Raw genomic sequence first — 19,125 nt, 5'->3', positions numbered from 1 at the left:
TGGTGTTTATTTACTCGTTTTGGCTCTTTGAGGCACTGACTACAAACACGTCGGCGACGCAAAAGCTGCATTTTCAAATGAAAACCATGTGGACATGGAGTTTCTTCACACGGAAACCACAACATGGAGGCAATAATCCTAAGAACTGTTCCTACATACAAAATATAGTTTTGGATAAAATATGATTATGCTACAGTGACACTCCACGACCCTTTAAGGAACACGGATCCTTTTTTAAAAATTTTAAACGAAGAGTCTAAGCATTAGCGTTAATGAACATAACGAGCAAGTCTGATCATTAGTCTAAACGCTGGCTCAGGTAGCACACTGGAGCGTTCAGTTGTCCAGCGGGTCAATGAATTTGAACATTTATGCTATTTTAATTACCAACCCCTGGGATCAACATGGAAGCACCACATTAAGAAGAAGAAGAAAAAAACAAACAAACATCTGTAACCGCAAAGAGGATAGATTTTCTTCAAAAACATTACCAGACTACACGTTGCAGTGTCACCATGCCGGTGTGCATAAATCACCAATAAAAAAAAAAATCTTTAGCGTTAAAAAAGAAAATGATCTGTTTTCTACATGAGCCATCTGCTCATGCCTAGAGGCATTTAAGACTGAAGGCATAACTTTTTACGCTGCCGCGGATCAGTTTGGAATATTAATTCGGCGCTCCAAAAGGCTAATTAGTGTTTACCGTTTATGCATCCTGAACACGCTCGGATAAAGATTAATGTATGGAACAGTCGGATGGAATAATTACACCACAGGACGAATGGGAACGAGTATTATAACAAGATTGGGTGTGGATTCTCATGGTTGATTTCAAACTCGTAAACAGCACGATTATAGAGGGGTTTTATGCGACGGGGTTTTATATGTTAAGAGAGAGAGAAAAAAAAAATTGCATGATACCACAGCTATAAATCACAAAAAGGTCATTTCTGCCTTGTGAAAAGAGTTGCAATAAATAAATCGTTGGATTAAACATGCGAATCCAAAAGTTTCTGAATCTCCGGAATGGACTGGTTAGAACGTGACGATTTTGTGCTTCTTTTCGAACACAATGCTAACGGTCTAACGTGGTCACTCGGTAGACATGCACCCTGTTATCTGAAAGGGGCTTTTAGTCCAATGCTACTCTGTGCTATTTATTACCAGTTTTTGCCCTTTGACCCAAAAGTTAGAACCGGGCTTTCAAGCTATTTTCAATTCAGCAGCCACACAAGATAAAGCAAACTAACAATTCTTCAAACTCCCCTCTATCTTTTTTTTATTTCTTTTTTTTTTACGGTAGTGCAGCTAAACCAGGATGGTCGGCTTGGAGCATTACAAGCCCAGCCAATTGAACTAAAAACACAGTTACAGCAATATATCTTTCACGACCACACAAGTCCTCACTTCCGTGCTTTTCTCCTTTGGCCTCGCTGTTCCTGGACGCGGTTTTAATATTCCGATCCATGCCATGCTGCAGCCCGAGAGGAAAAAAGTCCACAGAGGGTGTCGCGTCATTAAACTTTCATACATCCATTCACAGTTTTTCTCCTGCCCCACACAGCTGTGAATCTCAAATTTGGCAAACGGAAAATCTGTGTCTGGAACAGAGATCCGTGGGCAGCTGGCTGGAGCTCCGCAGGGACCCGAGCGGTAAGTCAACTCATCTATCCAAAAGGAGGTGTGCATGCGATCTTAAATCTCTAAACGTGTTACGTTGATTGGGAACACGGATGTGAGGGAACGGCAGGATTTGTTGCGGATTGGCCATTGCAGGTGGCAGCTCCGCAAGTGCTGAAGGGCCGATCTGAAGTCAGAGGCTGAAAACAAACACGGACTACGAGGTGATCCAGCGAAAAAAGTCAGAAGAAAATCAGTGAGAGTAGTAGCATGTCAAGGTAAATGAAGAAACATCAAGAGGACAGCATAAATGCACTATTAAAAAAAACTAAACAAAATGACTAGACATGAAATTTTTTTTTGCCCTATTCAACACATTCCATATCGTTACAGCCACTTCAATCTTATGCTGAGGAAGAGGCATCTACACAGGCAAAAACAAGTCATAAATCCATTAGCAAAACCCACTGGGCAAATAAAAATGCAGCCCGTCTTTCGGCTGCCTGGAAATCTACAATGGAATCCCCAATAGAGATCTAGTTAGCTAGCAACCAACAGTCAGAGTTTCCCTGGAAAGCATCCACGTTGTATTTGACAAGACCTCAACAAGTTCTTAGCAGACATGCATCACATGTAAAGGAGAGTTGGACCAGTGTCTATTTCGTACTCGCTGTTTTCTCAATGAGTTCCACGGCAGCTTCATGTTGCGCTTTATTTTGCTTCGGTTTTCTCAGCATTTTCTAGCTGCGTGTTCTTCGGGCTGAAAAGGTCGCGCGCCATCCGTTAATTGATCCGACTGGGTGGTGTGGAGTGTGCAGGAGTCTGGAACAACGTGCAGAGATGCACCACACCACCGTATTATATCATGGCTCATTCAGAACTTAATGTTTTGCACATTTTTTTTTTGGGGTGGTTTTCAATTTTAAAAGGCAAAAAAAAAAAAAAACTAAAAATGCAACCCTCCTGGGTACATATGAATAAATAATAAATAAATAATAAAGCCTAGAAAGTCGTGTCTCCAGTTCCCAAGCTTCTAAATATCCACCACTGCAGACAGCATGTTTGTTCCCAAGATGAAGCCTGTCACTTGTAGAGAACTGCACTCTCCAACGTTGCTTATTTTGGACAAATCTAAAGCAGCACATGCAACTTTCTTGGAAAAGGTGAGACCAAATATTCACCGAGCACCCGAGAATCCTCAAAATAAAAAGGTTAAAAAGAGATACACGACAGAATGATGAACAGAATCGGTGTGGGTTTTGCACGCCAAAGAGAAGACAAAGGTAGAATTTTCATAACTTGTTTAAATTTAGCTCTACTTATCAGATTTGATCAAAACAGACTTTGAGAACTGAATAGAAAGTGGCTGTTCTGCACACGGTGGTCATTGGTCAGTCTGCCTGAACTCTTCATGCAACCATGATGCAAGAAAGAAGAGAGCAATTCATTCCTGTCATAGAAAATGCAAACGAGGAAGCGAAGGATTCACTTCGGGTTGTTTAAATGCTGCGAATGCCAATCTCAGCGGTGTCACATGACTTTTCTGCTGCGGTTGCCATATTAGAGCTGAAATCAAATTACTTTGACCAGGCCAATAAACAGACCCTGATCCATTTGTACTTTCCCTGAAATGGGACTAAAACTTGTTCTTTTCATAATACACATTTCTCTCCTATACAACTTTTCTAATTTCTCTGGAGTGTGTTTCGAAGCAAAGCGTCACCTGAAACCCACGGATATACAGTAACAGGTAAATGAATACTGGATACCGGCTGTTGGATCGGTGTGACTTAATTACGAAAAATCTAAAATCACACGCTTTTCTGATTCACGTAGCAAAGGTGGTAAAAAAAAAAAAAGGCGGGAAAAGTAGCGGCACTGTTGCTATTGGCGATCTCGTTCACAAAAAGACCTACAAATGGATGCCGATGAGGCGGCAGCAGAAGCAAATACGATGAGGTAAGAAACATAAACAGTTGATCATTGATGTCGATCTGAAACTGATTTTATTCTGGTGTCAGAATGAATTTATTTAGCTCATTACAAGTCTGTGGATAGATCGTGTGCCCTCGACTTCTTTTACATTTTTCACCTTCCATTAAAGGCAACTGATGATTATTCAGATCATACTGCTGTGTAAGAGTCTTACACATTACATATTAATTAAAATAGTTCCACTGAAGTCTCTGAACGTCGACCTTGACCAAGTGGTTGCCATTTCGTTTATACAAACACTCCAACCAGGTTTGATGATCGTGAGTGATTTACGCCACAATGGTGATCCGGAATCTGTTTAAGTCCTAATCGGTTTTCAAAAAAGGAAACGTTTTGAAAAAATAAATACCTGCATCGGGGCTGGGCGATTTAACATTACAGCAAAATATAACAAGGCCCCCGCTGCGTTTTGTTGCAGTTGCCTACTGTTTCCACTACTATTGTAATGAAAAATCTTTGCAAAGAGGGAAATAAACCTTGCATTCATTCATCATAGATTTAAAGCCCCAGGGAGTCTAAACTGTACTGCTTTCTAATTAGATGCTTGTTTTGTGGGCACAAAAAAGGAATGAACGATACCCAGGATGAGCGGGAACCCAGCGAAGAGCAACACAGGTGTGACAAATCAATAATTGATGACTCTTTACACAGGGTTTATGCTTGTTTTAATCTACTGTAATCAAGATGGCTGTCGCATGCATTGTGTGTTCATTTGGTGCATGGGATTTCGAAAAATCTAATAAGAATTAAGCAGTACCACCATAAATAATTGGGGCAAGTGTAGTGCCATAAAGTCAGTGAAGTGAACAAATTAAAGTTGTGCCTCAAATGGCATAATCATGATCTATCCTAGGCGGTTTAAGTCTAAACTCCGATTTTCAGATTACAAAACATGAAAAAACCTGTTCCAGCATGGCAATGCCCCTGTGGCCTGCTATAGAGCTCTGATCTCAAGCATATTGAACACCTTTGGGATGAATTTGAACGCTGAATGCACCACAGGCCTCCTCACCTACATCAATAGCTGACTTTACCAGCACCCTTGTGGCTGATGAACACAAATGTCCACAAGCACACTAAAATCAGGTGGAACATCTTCCAGAACAGTGGAGGCGATTATAAGAGCAAATGGGGACTAAATGTGGAATATGATGCTCAAAAAATACATGACCATGCTTAAGACCAGGTGTCCGCAAACATTTGGCAGTTAAACCTAATAACTGGTTGGGTCGCCCTTAGCAGCAACAACTGCAATCACGCGTTTGCGATAACTTGCAATGAGTCTGTTACAGCGCTGTGGAGGAATCTTGGTCACTCATCTCTGCAGAATTGTTGTAATTTAGCCACATTGGAGGGTTTTCGAGCATGAACCGCCTTTTTAAGGTCATGCCACAGCATCTCAATAGGAATCAGGTCAGGCCTTTGACTAGGCCACTTTAAAGAGTTCATTTTGTTTTTCTTCAGCCAATCAGAGGTGGACTTGCTGGTGTGTTTTGGATCATTGTCCAAATTCCAGGATTTTTTTGGAAAAAGCTGAATTTATGGTTCCATTTATCACAGCAAGTTTTCTAGGTCCTGAATCAGCAAAACAGCCCCAGACTATAACACTGCCACCACCATATTGTACTGTAGGTATGTTGTTCTTTTTCTGAAATGCAGTGTTACTTTTAGACGTAATGGGAAACACCTTCCAAAAAGTTCAACTTTTGTCTCGTCAATCCACAGAGTATTTTCCCAAAAGTCTTGGGTAACATCAAGATGTTTTCTGGCAAATCTGAGACAAGCCTTTATGTTCTTATTGCTCAGCAGCGGTTTTCGTCTTGGAATTCTGCCATGCAGACCATTTTTGCCCAGTCTCTTTCTTATGGTGGAGTCATGAACACTGACCTTAACTGAGGCAAGTGAGGCCTAAAGTTCTTTGAATAATGTTGTGGGATCTTTTGTGACCTCTTGGATGAGTCGTCGCTGTGCTCTTGGGGTAATTTGGCCACTCCTGAGAAAGGTTCTCCACTGTTCCATGTTTTTGCTATTTGTGAATAATGGCTCTCACTGTGGTTCACTGGAGTGCCAAAGCTTAGAAATGGCCTTACAACCTTTTGCAGACTGATAGATCTCAATTACTTTCTCTCTAATTTGTTTCTAAATTTCTTTGGATTTCAGTGTGATGTCTAGCTTGAGGATATTTTGGTCTACTTCACTTTATCAGGCAGGTCCTATTTAAGAGATTTCTTGATTGTGAACAGGTGTGGCAGTAACCAGGCCTGGGTGTTGCTGGAGAAATTTATCTCAGGTTTGATAAACCAGTTTTAACAAAGGGGCAAACACTTTCACACAAGGCTATGTAGTTTTCGATTTTGTTTTTCCTCAATGATAAAAACCTTTATTTAATAACTGCATGTTTTGTTTACTTGTGTTATCTTTTATTAATATTTAAATTAGTTTGATGATCTGAAACATTAAAGTGTGACAAGCATGCAAACACACACACACACACACACACACACACACACACACACACACACACACACACACACACACACACACACACACACACACACACACACACACACACACACACAAAAATAGTAAAATTTTAGTCAATACAATCAGTCAGCCTTTTCAGTGGAAAAAAATTAAAACCGTAAAGGAACTTCAAGGAGTAAAAGTGATGCGTGTACCAAACGACCTTATTCAAATTGTAAGATTTCTTTTTGCATATTTATTTGTTTGTGTTTTTTTTTTCTTCGGTACAGCACTTAAAACTGCATTTGTAATGTCCTATAATAATAATAATAATAATAAAATTCTTTAAAAAAAAAAATCAATCTAGATTAAACAGCATGCAATAGCAGATTTTTTTTAGTTTCTTGTACAGACTGCTGTTGAGTGCAGCAGATGTGATCAGGGCCTTGGAGTGAGTCATCACAAAGTGGCTGACACAATCCACACGTCTTTCTCTGCCTCTTTTGTACCGACTCCCTCTTGTTCCAGTCGCACGGGGTAGCAAATTAATGAACGCTATTGCTCTATTGAAATCAAAGCAATTCACATGCGTGCCCAAAGCTCTTTCTTCGTGCTTTTTTGATTGATGGATGGAGATGTAGGAGGTCTGGCTCTACTGTTCGTGTCTTTGCTAGTGGCTCATTATGTTGGCAATCAGCATTGAAGTGTGTGGTTGGCAAACGGTGCACAGACCCACCTGGCACCAGAATCAAGAAGTTGTTAGTGCAGTATTCAGAAAGGGTGCTGCTGGATGACCTAAACCTGATCTAGTGTTGAACCTTATTTACGAGGGTCAAAAAAGGAAAAAGAGCAGAAGAAATGTTACCTCTTTTTTTTTCCAAAAATATAATTAGTTATATACACACATGACTAAATATTTCAGCGTGAGAGAATCATTTGCATAATACAGGAGAATCTTTCACACGGTGAAATCTCTAAATTCTACACTATATATTACGTGTGTAACAGTACACTTGCACGTACCGAACCGTTTCAGTACAGCTTGGAAAATTTGTGGGTTCTCATTTGGAACCTAACTAAAAGCAAGTTGCAGATTATCTTAAAATTCACAGGAATCTAGACCGGATAGAGTAGCTCAGTGTTACTGTCTAGCGAGATTTTATGTATACCGTATTTTCCCGAACTATTAAGCGCACCCAAATATAAGCCACACCCACTGAATTTTACAAAGATTTTTATTTTGAACATAAATACGCCGCACCTGTCTATAAGCCGCAGGTGTCTACACTGAAACTAATGAACTTTACACAGGCTTTAATGAAAGACAGTGTCTGTTACACGGCTTGTATCTAAACAGTAGCCTACCGAGAAAGTCATTGTTCACTGTCTTCCTCCTTCCTTTCACAACTATTTCTCTCGGGAGTTTTTCTTTTGGCATAGTCACGTGTTTAAAAATCACCACCGGTGAATCTTTTCTCCCGATGCCGTGCAGCTCAGAACACAGGTGAAGTGCGTTTTTTCATGCCCGGTTGTTTTCAGCGTGACGAATGATTCGCATTTCCAGTTGACAGTCCAAGTGAGCGGCAGGTCAAACGTCAGAGGAACCGCATCCATATTTTTGATGTGGTGTGGCCCGATTCAGAGGGAGCGCATATGATTTAATATAAAGAGTTTCATTGGTTCACCTGAAACAGTTTGGCAATTTCATTGGTCTAATTTTATGGGGCTCAGTTTTTTGGCTTTAAGAAACCGGAAAAAACCCAGGAAAAATCCATATATTAGCCGCTTAGTTGTTTAGGCCGCGGGATTTAAAGCGTGGGGAAAAAAGTGTATATATATATATATATATATATATATATATATATATATATATATATATATATATATATATATTTGGTCCCTCCGGAACTTTGCATTTCTTTCCTAAACGGGACAGAGGTAACGAACTGCAAATGTTGTGTACCGTTACACTTCTACTATAAGGCAAAAAGTGTTAACTCCTGACCAGTACACCAATATGTGCTTCCTCCCTAAATGACAACATTGGAGGCATTAACTGTACAGGAAATCTTATGCATATTGTATTTCCTTATCCCTTCACATGTTACAGCAGGACAATGCCCTGTATATAAAATAAGCCCATGAACACAGTTTGTCAGGGAGGAATGCATAGAAGAACTTGTGACTGGAGGTCTGGATGAACCCCAGACCTCCGGACTCCACTCATGCATAACTAAAGAAGCACAAATCCCCACAGAATATAAAGGAAAGCCTTTACAAAGGAGAAGATTATTATGCCACCAAAAGAAGGACTAAATCTGTAATATTTAAAAGACACCCCTTATGGTCAGGTATACACATAGTTTTGATCACTGTATGCTGTATATCTGTGTACATCCAAAAGTAAAAAAAAATAAAATAATAAAAGGAAGGAGGAAAACTACATTTAAAATGACATTCTGACGCCACTGCAAGACAAACGGTACATTTGCCCAGAAGCAAACCCTAAGAACAGACCACCAGTGTACGAACTTGCTGCAGGCACTAAGGAGTATTTGCACAGAGTATCTGACTTTTTTGGTCATGCTTAGCGAGATGCTAATGGCAACACCAAACATGCGAGCGCTTGCACTGGACTATACTTACTCCGGGATCAGTATAAGAAGTCAACATTGAGCCTGAAAAGCTCTGCAGCACTGACCAGCTGTCATGCCACTAATACTCCGTGTTGCAGTCCTGAGAGTCAATGAGCCACAAGCTTGCGTACTTGAGATATCCAGACAGAGGCATCATGCAAATGAATCGCCACTACAGATTTCTAACAATGTCGACAATGATCAGGAATAGCACCGACCAGTCTGCTAACCAGCTGCTGCCTGGGCAGGCTCTTACTTCAGTAGGGAACAATTACATCCTGAATTGGCGGCCAAATCCGTGCAAACGCTGTTGGTTTAACGCCAAATTAAGGTTACGGGATCACTCTGGCTCGAGTGTCTGGAGTAGCAGCCTCGATTCTTTATTTTTTTTTACCCATTTATTTCAGTGCTTTAACTTATTTACTTTTTTTTTACGTTTTTCTGTGCAATAATACTCCCGATTCTTTTTTATTCTTTTATTTCCATTTTATTTTTGTTTTGTGCAACTGGAATCCTTGTAAGTGCAATATACTTGGCAATAAGGCGCTTTCTGATTCTGATTTAACACCAGACCATGTAAAGAGAGACTATTTCGCAGAGCTTAGTAATGCGTCATATGTGCACATCTTGAGCTACGGTGTGACCACTTCAGCATTCAACAGTGTCACGACACCTTAACTAAAAAAAGAAAGAAAAAAGTCAGACTCTGATTAAAAGGGGAGAGGTGCGGAACAGGTGGGGGGGGGGGGGGTTTAAAGAAGCCACCTTTAACTTTGCCAGCAGAGCAGAGAAAAGCTTCTTCCTGAATTAACATTACATCCAAGTCAAGCAGTGCAGATGGCAATTTAATATCGCGCTCTGCTGATGGAGAGGGGTTGTATGTATGAAAAAGAAACAACTTTCATTAAACAACTGTTTGGAATAGATCAGAATGGTGAAAATGCCTGAGAATCAAAGTCAGTCATGATGCACCATTAACGGAAGAGGATCGCTTTTGTGTAAATCACACCAACCTTCATAAGTCAGTGTGCTGAAACACCTCGTCGGCAAGTTGGACGACAATAACTAGATGCTCCACGAGGACAATGTGGATTTCGCACTCTCTGTTTTTAACACCATTGCGGAGATCCAGCACGTTTCAAAAAGACTTCCAGGACACATATCAGACGTGCAAGGAACGCTAGGAGCGCTGTTTTGTGCAAGGGGACTATTTTGAATGTGATAGTAAGTAAAGTACTTTGTCAAATCTTTTTGATTCCACCTTGTTTTATTTAACAGAACTCGTTTTAACTCGCAGTCCATGTTACAAACACTTTTGCACATCTCGGGGTGTGCACCGCATCCACAAACCCATTTGGAAAAATGCTGCGTGCCTTTCGCAGGGATCGTGTGAAAATGTTTGATGCCAGGAGGTTATTATAGGCATGTTGAGAGGCGGAGTCTCTCGACTAGCTCATTGGCATTCTAACAGTTGACTTATTGAAGGCCATCTGAGTGACAAATAATATTACACAGCCATTTGGTGCGCTTACAAAGCACTTACAGTGAGCTCGGATAAAAAAAATCCGTTAGTAACTTTCAAACAGGTGACCGTATCTGTGATTGGTCAAATTCAGCTCTCATTAAATCCTGTTTGGTTTATTAGAGACAAAGCTGAGAGGCTAGAAGACTATACACAGAATACACAAGCGTTTGTGTAAGACACCTGACCACGCCCATTCCACATTTAGTCCCCATTTACTGTTAAAACTTGGGAAGATGTTCTACCAGATTTTGGAATGTGCTTGTGGATATTTGTGCTCATTTCACTAAAAGGTGTTAAGTAAAGTCCAGTATTGTTATAGGGTGAGAAAACCTGGGATGCACTCAGAGTTCCGATTCATTCTAAAGGTGGCCAAGAGGAAAGCATTATAGCAGGACCATTCAATATCTTTTACCATATCTTCATTGACCTGGCTCTGTGCACAATGGTAATGTCATGCTGGAACAGGTTTGGCTCTCCTAGTTCAAGAGTTTGGAAAATGTAAATGCTACTAGGACTGTGTAATATTGACAAAAAAATTTATTTTATCAATAACACTAATTAGGCAGTATTTTGCTATGTGTTATTGTGCTGGTACCTTAGGGACTACCATGGACAGCTGACTCCTAAAATGTTTTGATCTTCATAATCCGTGTGGTGGTCAGTTCACAGCAGTTACAGAGATTGTTTTTTTTTTTTGAAAAAAAAAGGTAATTAAGGTAATTTTTTACCTTTACAAAGCTATTGTTAGTGCGCATTATCTTTTGAGTCAAATTCTTACATTTGAACAGTCAATTAGAACAATTACATTTTGGCTGTTACAAAGCAGATATAATCAGCATTTTAATAAAATGCTTAATTTAACTAATTAACTTATATTATATTCAAATAGCTGACATTTTTTTTTTTTTTAAACTGTATGATATTATATAAATGTACACATTTACTGCCCCATATCTTGAATTTTGTAATGATTTAAATCATGAACTGAACCCTACTAGAGCTCATCACAATGTATGCGCTATCAATGTTAATTGTTAAAACAATTACGATATTATTGTAGACGATATTAGAAGCGACTTAACGGCTGCTTGTTGACTCTGAAAACTGCTATGGACAGTTGAATCATAACGAAGTACTAATATACGGTTGGATTTTCCACTTGATCGAAGTACTACATCGTTTAGCATAATGTTTTTTAAGGCAGCCGTATAAATGCTATGAACCAAAAAGAAAATAAGAGCAGGATTGAATTGCTCATCTGCGAAAGGTTATATCGCACTGTGTACAAACCTGTTAGCCACCCCCGGATATAAAAACCTCTTACAGCGCCGATCTCATTCCTCGAATTTCAAATAAATCAATCAGGCAAAGTCGATTGTGAAATGGAAATTATGACCTGTAGTCACTCGGTTGTTTTGGCGTGTTGTTACGTGGGCTTCTGTGTGCGACGGAACATTAAGACCCTGGGTCTCACGTTGGCCTTCAATGCAACTTGGTTTCTATGGCAACTGCTGCAAGTGAAGGTGTGGGGTGAGTAGGGCGTTAATTATTAGGTTTATTATGAGAATCCAGTTGAGAGAGAGATTTGTTTAGGAGCCGAGTGACCAGGGCTCGATGGAAAATCTAAAATTTTCAAATCGCAGGTTAGAGCCATTGTAGTGTTGGGAAGCAAAAAAATTGTTTATATCAGCATATTTTCAAAAGTTCATAATCTGAGCACCTGCCCACATTATCTGGCAATGCAGCATTATAATTAGGCAATATTGCATGAACGGTTATAGTGTGTAGCTGAATATGCGCGTGGCTGCGATTCGACCACGGGGCATGACACGGCAGGCTGAGTGCTCTACTTAATCACAGCCGTGCCACGAGAAACTGCTTTTATACAACGCTTCTATAAAGAAGAAATGAACACCGAGCAACTGACATTTCCGACACAATAAGGCCTCGTGCTCTGTTTACAGCAGAAACACATCCCAGAGGAGCCACATTCACGTTATAGCGTGTCGACTAGCTGGCTGGCACGCGGTGATTTGCACATTCTTGTTAAAGGAGCTCCTGATAAAACTGTCATCCTTTTTTCTTTTCTTCTTCATCTGAAAACCCATTATATTTCAAGTTATATCCCTGAAATGTGTTTTTTTTTTTTTCTAAGGCTGCTGCTGATGGCTTTAACACACTTGTAGCAACCGTATCAAGCCAGGAAGTGACAAACAAAAAAGAGCAGTGTGAATGCACAAAGTGGAACATCACGGTGTGGTTATAGGAAATACAGGCACTTTTAGAATGCAGAATCGCAGTGGTGGACAGTAACAAAGTGAATCTAATTCGGTGCTGTACTTCAGTAGCCTCTTTGGTGTACTTAACTGTACTTAACTAAAGTATTTCCATTTGGGGAGACGTTTCATTTAACTTCACTACATTTCTAAGTCAAATATTCACATTTTGCAAAATCAGTCGTTCCATTTCATTTATGAGCGGTAAAAAAAACCCTAACTGTTCATACATGCAGCGAGCCACCAATCAGGGTCGAGCGCCCGCTCCGATCTAAACTTGTTTTCGATTGGAGGTAGCTGCTCGGCACGACCATTCAGTTCAGCGCCAGCAGAACAGAGGAGGAACGAACTTCCCCTAGTTGTCTGAACAGCTGAGTCTCCATCTCCAAGCGACGGGTTTAACACATACCTCTTCTGAAACCTCTTTCACTTTCCTGCTTTGTGTTGTCTTTGTTTAAAAAAATAATAATAGTTGACGAGTTGTGTGCAGCTGGTATCTTAAGTTTGTAATCTAGCAAACCAGTGTTTATTTATTCATTGATAGAGATTCAAAGCACTTTTGTACGTCGTGCTGGATAAGTTCACCTGCCTGATGCCGTAAATGTGAATTAAGCAAAAATCTGGGACAAAAAAATGACTATAGTACATTACAGCCACAATAAACGTATATCTGAAGGCAAATACTGTTGTACTTTCTCTCAAATGCAAGTTTAACGGCAGCACTTTTACTGGAGTAATATTTCACCTACTGTATCTCCACTTTACCTTAAGTACATAGTTTGTGTACTTTGTCCACCACTGCAAAATCACTTTCATTTCATTGCCAGAACAGTTCGGTTAGAAGACATTTTGCCATACTGTATGTGTACATGTACTGTAAAAGTCTGTAGGATGACCCACCTAGGAAAAGCATCGAAGCAGTAGGTTTTGCGTGTATCAGGGAAGGCCACGCGCAGTCCGGACATGAGAGGAGAATGCAGGATGACCGCTGCGCACTCGTATCGTGCCGCCAGGTCCACCGTTGGCACCGTGCCGATGCTCTGGCCGTACAGGATGATGTTTTCTGGAGTCACGCCATACCTGCAGGACAAGATAAGGAAGAAGAGACACTGTAAGACATGGGCATTTTAACATTTAAAAACGTTGCTACAAACTTAAAAAAAATAAAACACATTACGTGAGTCTTGTATATTTTTCTCTCTGCCGATGTCACTTTAATGACATTTTAAACAGTTGTGAATGTTTTGTCTGTGTCCTGTGGGCCACGAGCTGTGAAGTGCTGTGGACCTTTGAACAGATTTATAGGCGTTTTCCTCGTTCAAACATCAAACTAACTCCGAGACCCATTTCGTTCCAATTTCTAAACGAAAATGTATTTTGGAGATGCCATTTCCTGCGACTGCCGTTCATGCTCGCTCAATACGGAGAGTATGTGGTATATGACAAGCGTGTTAAATGTCTCTTAATGTACACAATTTTCCCATTTTGCAATATTTGCACGGGACTTGTTTGATAATGAAGGGGAAAAAATGCCAATGTAGGCAATGTTCCTTTCTAATCAACTCCAGAGACATACTTATATGCGTTCCAGTCGTGTGTGTGTGGCTGTAAAGATTTTTTTTTTTGCTGCCAGCGTGTATTTTTCCCCCCTGTTGGCGCTGATGGCAAATCCGGGTGTGCGCATGTGTGTATGGACCAGACAGCAGGGGACCGTGTCTAAAATCTGACCTACATGCTGGCGGTGCCTTGCTGAGGGTGAGCCCTTTGGAAGATGAAACCAGCTGGAGAACAAAACAGCCACATACTCTCAACTCTGTCTGCCTCGCTCACACACACACACACACACACACACACACACACACACACACACACACACACACACACACACACACACACACACACACACACACACACACACACACACACACACACACACACGGCAGGCAGGCAGGCAGGCAGCACGGAATGTACTGCTGAAATCTGTCCAAGTATCCGAACTCAACAAGACAGCAACATCTAATCGGAAATCAAGTAGCTGAGTGCAGGGAGGCTCCAGATTCTCCTCAGCGGAGCGGGAAAAAGGAATAAAAAAAAAATTTTATTTATCGTTTACGCCGAGTTGGTCAGGTTTATAAAAATACTAAAGCGCATTATAGTTGTGTGTAATTGGCAGTTGTTTTTGCTCTCTGTCTCAAGTGTGATTATAAGCAAAAATCACGCCCATGACTCGCTGTTCGTCCGACTACCGGAAACTAATTCTAAGGCGATTTTCAATATGCAGGTGTTTTGTTTAGACGGTGAAAACACTCCAAAACAATTGGTCCAAGAGCGAGATCCAACTCCGAAAAGCAAATGCTGCGATACTCTAAACGTCTGGGTTGTGTATTGCCTTTAATTTTTATTTTTTTAAACATTCGCCAAATGAGTAAGTGCAAATCGTTACACACAATATACAGAGAAAGGTGCTGGAAACGTTTTTTTACCGGCCAATTCATCTGCCCAAGACAGGTGCTAGATCACACAGAGAGATAAACAAAACCATGATTTTTGTCTCGCTGAACAACCCGAGGGACTAAATAAAAAAAAAAAAAAAATCCTATTTATGGACAGTGTGAAGGCCGGTGGCGAGCGGCATTACCGAGCTCGCGTATCGTTCTCAACATGACTAATCTATTCGTGCATTTCCCGCTACTCAGGAATCGATCAGGAAGCCGATTCTGAAAAATTACAGTGCTTCGGGGAAGGTCAAATAGTCCATGTTGAGTTTGAGTCGCTCGTGCAAAGAGCTATTTTTTTCTCCTGAATGGAAAGCTACTGAAAGTGTGCGCATACAGAGCCCAGTTGAAGATGCTGTGTTTTCCATAACCTTAATTCAGGCCAAATGAAACAGCTTGTCCAAACAAGTGCTGGCTTTGACCTCAAGGAACAACTGAAAACCGACGGAGAGCTGCGTGTGTGTTGAGAGAACAAGACGAAATGCTCGTAAATAAATGTTATTCTGAAAAACAGAACGATAAAGGCAATAAATAAATTGTCTTTTTAATCGAGGAGGCATACAGCGGAAGAAGTGGATCTGGTCTACGGATGGAACACACAGCGGACTCTGTTTGACCAAAACAGTGTTTTTGCCAATTAAAACATTTGCGGATGGTTTTTGGGCCAACCCTTACACACCATTCAGCAGTCCCTAAGAGATTTATAGTGAAAGTCTCAGTCGTTCTGAATAACCAATACGACTGTATACAGACTGAAATGTTTTCTGCAAGTACTTCAGAAATCTTAAACTCCACATCCTCTCGGGTAGGCATCGGTAAGGCGTTCCAGTATCTCCATACGACAACTTTTCACAGTAAAAAAAAAAACATTAACCCTTAATTAAATCCAGTGCAATCAACAAATCTACACAAACATTCTTCCGGGATAAATTAGGGCCAAGTGTTAGGCAAAGAAACTGGTTGCAGCAGCGTTGGTGTTATAAACCTGTAGCTCACAGGGTGTGCAAGGTTTGAGAAAGGTTGCGGTACTGGTAAGTAGTGGTGCGGATCACATTACGTTTTTTAGTCACGGATCGGACCATTTTTTGGAGCAGCAAAAAAGTGGGAGGAGACAAATTTTTTAGTTACAGTGAGGAAATGCTCCCATACATGTGATTTGAATGATGCGGGAGGCTTTTCAAGTTCTTCTGCTTCCCTGCTAGCCGTTTAACTGATTGACACGTCCCGTTCATGTAAACACGACGGCTGTGTGGTTACGAAATGACAGAGAACGATATGGAAAAAAGAAGAAAAAAAACCCGCGTCTTTCAATTCTGCAACCATTTAAAATAAAAAAATCTGATTAATCTGAAAGTTAAAAAATTTGCAATGAATCCACGGTTTACGGACCAACTGCGATCCGTTGCACCCCTACTGGTAAGTCAGCCAAGGGTTCAAAACGGTCCTGGAATAAATGTCTTCCTAATGGGGAGCCGTAAAAGTCTGTGCCAAGACTTCAAGCATACCCATCCCTTATGGCAACATAATTTGCTGAGAACACTACAAATCGTTACCAGGATCTAATGGATCAGTGTACAGATTGTGGAACAGCTTATAGTCTTGTATACAGAGTTATTGACTTTAGCAGGACCTAATGTCTGGGTTTCTGTATGCTTGACTAAGTAAAATTAAAGACTTTTTAAGACCTTTTGAAGACCATTGAGAAATGTAAGACCCATCACACACATCAAAACACAAACACGTTAACAAATAGCCTTTTCAAGCCGAGTATCGCTATACTTGTGCTTACACATAGCAAAAAAGCAAAATCCGTTTTACGTCTGCGGTCCAACTCGAGATTACAATAACAGAAAGCTCACTCGCTGTATTGCGACTACCAAAGAGGCCAACATGCAACGGCCAATTTTTTTCCCGGACTAGCGAAAAAAAAATTACAATACAATGGAAACTAACAAACAAAAATATTACAAATTATTCTAAAACAGGAGCATTTCAATGTGCATTAGAGACTGTGTTACACAGACATTTAAAACTAAAGACCGGTTTTAAATTATTTAAGACCTAGAACAACAAATTTAAGAGACTTTTAAAAGGCCTAACATTTTATTTATTTTTTTATTTTTTTATTTTTTTAAGTATATACTTTTTAAGACCCTGTGCTGTGCTCACTCTTCATTGCACACCATAAAGGCAAAAACTTCCTCCCATCCATTTTCCAAAGAGAACATCCTGGGATAGTATCTGGATGAGTTCTTCTTCGTAAAGAACAGTCGAGAGCATCAGGGTATCCTCCCCTTTGGTTAAACGTTGCAAAAACGCTGCTTGCTCGAATCCACCAGAAGTCGGGGTGCAATTAAAATTCTAATCCATTCTTAGAGACAAAAGCGATCAATACCTATGCTGACTAGCTAACAGACAGCTCCAAGCGTGTTCCTTTCACAACTATTATCAGAGCTGTAATTTGAAATACATTCGCAAAAAGAGCAGAACACATTTGCCTTTACACAGATTGAAAGCCACCGGATATTGACGCACTGTACGTTTTTCCTATACATGGCAGCTGGCATTCCGTCTATCAACGCGGCAAATGAATGTCGGAATGTTTCGGTAGCTTTACGTGCTTCAGGCGACGCAAGTAATGTGCGTCTCCCTCTGCTCCACCGGCCTCCCTCAGCGTTGCAAATCCCTGCTCGGTACAGCTTTTTCATATGATGGACGTAACCTCGCTTGTTTCCTTCATAGATCTTATGTAACCATGGAAACAGCATCACTACAGATATCACATGGTTGATAAGAGGGCAGAGATGGAATTGTCATTACTACAGACTAAATATTCAACGTAGGTAACTTTTCTGAATTCTGTAGAAAAAGATCTATTAAAACTGGTTTCTGTATATGTATGTGTACAGGATGCTTCCTCGTACCAGGTTGCCAATGAAATTTTACCACCGCAGCATTTGACAGACTTTCCTGAAGGTGTTGAACACCAGCATTCTATTACCAAGAAATGTGAAAGCTACCAGGCTTGTATGGCTGTACATCATGCAATCATCCTATCGAGGTCTCTAATTATCGCTGCCTGAAGAGTGTCAAATATGGCTTTCAGCGGAGTGGAACAAGGTTACAAATACACAATGCGTGTTTATACACTATATCGCCAATATCTGTTTGCAGACACCTGGTCATAAGCATGGTATGTTCTTTTTGAGCATCGTATTCCACATTTAGTCCCATTGATCTCCTCCACTCTTCTGATAAGATGTTCCACTAGACTTTGGAGTGTGCTTGTGGACATTTGTGTCCATCAGCCACAAGGGTGCTGCTAAAGTCAGGTAATGATGGTGAGATCAGAGCTCTATTAGCAGGCCTCTCAAGATCTTCCTCTCCAATCCATATCTTCATGGAATTCGCTTTGTGCACAGGAGCAATGGTGTGCCGGAACAGGTCTGGGTTTCCAGGTTCAATTGAACATAAAACTTAACTAATGCCATTCGATACAATTGTGCGCCTCGAGCTTTGTGTTAACAGATTGGAGAAGAACACATCTAGCAGAAAAAAAGTCAGGAAACCCAATACTTTTGTCCATATAGTGGATGTGACATCAGAGTTGGCATCAAATTCGCCAATGATCTTGAACATATTAGCTAAATATTCAAGGATGCACGACCCTATGAACTATATTATTGCCAATCAGTGACTACTAAACAACACAGCTGGGCACTGGCATTTTTAGCACGATTACATGGCACAAGCCGTATCACAAGCCATACCATCCATGACATCCTGCGTAATCATCCTTCACTCGAGATACTGCTGAGGTCTACATCAGAACAGATCGTTCGGATTTTGCCGACCTGCGACGGAACACGGGATGCGCCCTCAGCGATAGTGCATGAAAGATGACGTCTTAAGCCCCAATCCAGGATCAGTCTTCTAGCCTACGGCTACATTTAACAAGATATAATCTCCCGAATTCTGCTGAACTTCTCTTGACATTTTATACAAAGTGCCTCTGGCATTTCAGACAGTTTCAGCCAGACATTTTGCCTATAAGCACAGACCACATTAGAAACAGGCACTTAGAGCAATCCAAGCACTGTCGCCTTTAACGGTGA

General features: G+C 40.7%; 2 protein-coding genes across 3 annotated transcripts in view; one reads left to right on the top strand and one right to left on the bottom strand.

Moving 5' to 3' along the window:
- The window catches only part of stard5 (StAR related lipid transfer domain containing 5), a 423,751-nt gene that overhangs the window by 261,416 nt on the left and 143,210 nt on the right, over positions 1 to 19,125 (top strand). The gene's annotated exons all lie outside the window — the stretch shown is intronic.
- Positions 1 to 19,125, bottom strand: part of abhd17c (abhydrolase domain containing 17C, depalmitoylase) — a 47,655-nt gene that overhangs the window by 2,728 nt on the left and 25,802 nt on the right. Inside the window, exons 2-3 of one of the 2 annotated variants that reach the window (XR_014536428.1) lie at positions 12,824 to 13,595; positions 11,905 to 12,786 (exon numbers count right to left, since the gene is read on the bottom strand). Coding sequence is in view for 1 of the 2 variants with exons in the window: in XM_083559403.1 (XP_083415529.1) it covers positions 13,416 to 13,595 (180 nt within the window). In the remaining variant the exon portion in view is untranslated. Of the gene's footprint in view, positions 1 to 11,904; positions 12,787 to 12,823; positions 13,596 to 19,125 lie in introns of those variants that run through there. The other variant, XM_083559403.1, reaches the window with a different exon arrangement.

This window comes from Silurus aristotelis (assembly GCF_946808225.1).
Source record: "Silurus aristotelis genome assembly, chromosome: 13".
NCBI lineage: Eukaryota > Metazoa > Chordata > Actinopteri > Siluriformes > Siluridae > Silurus > Silurus aristotelis.
This window is presented reverse-complemented; position numbering and strand designations above follow the sequence as displayed.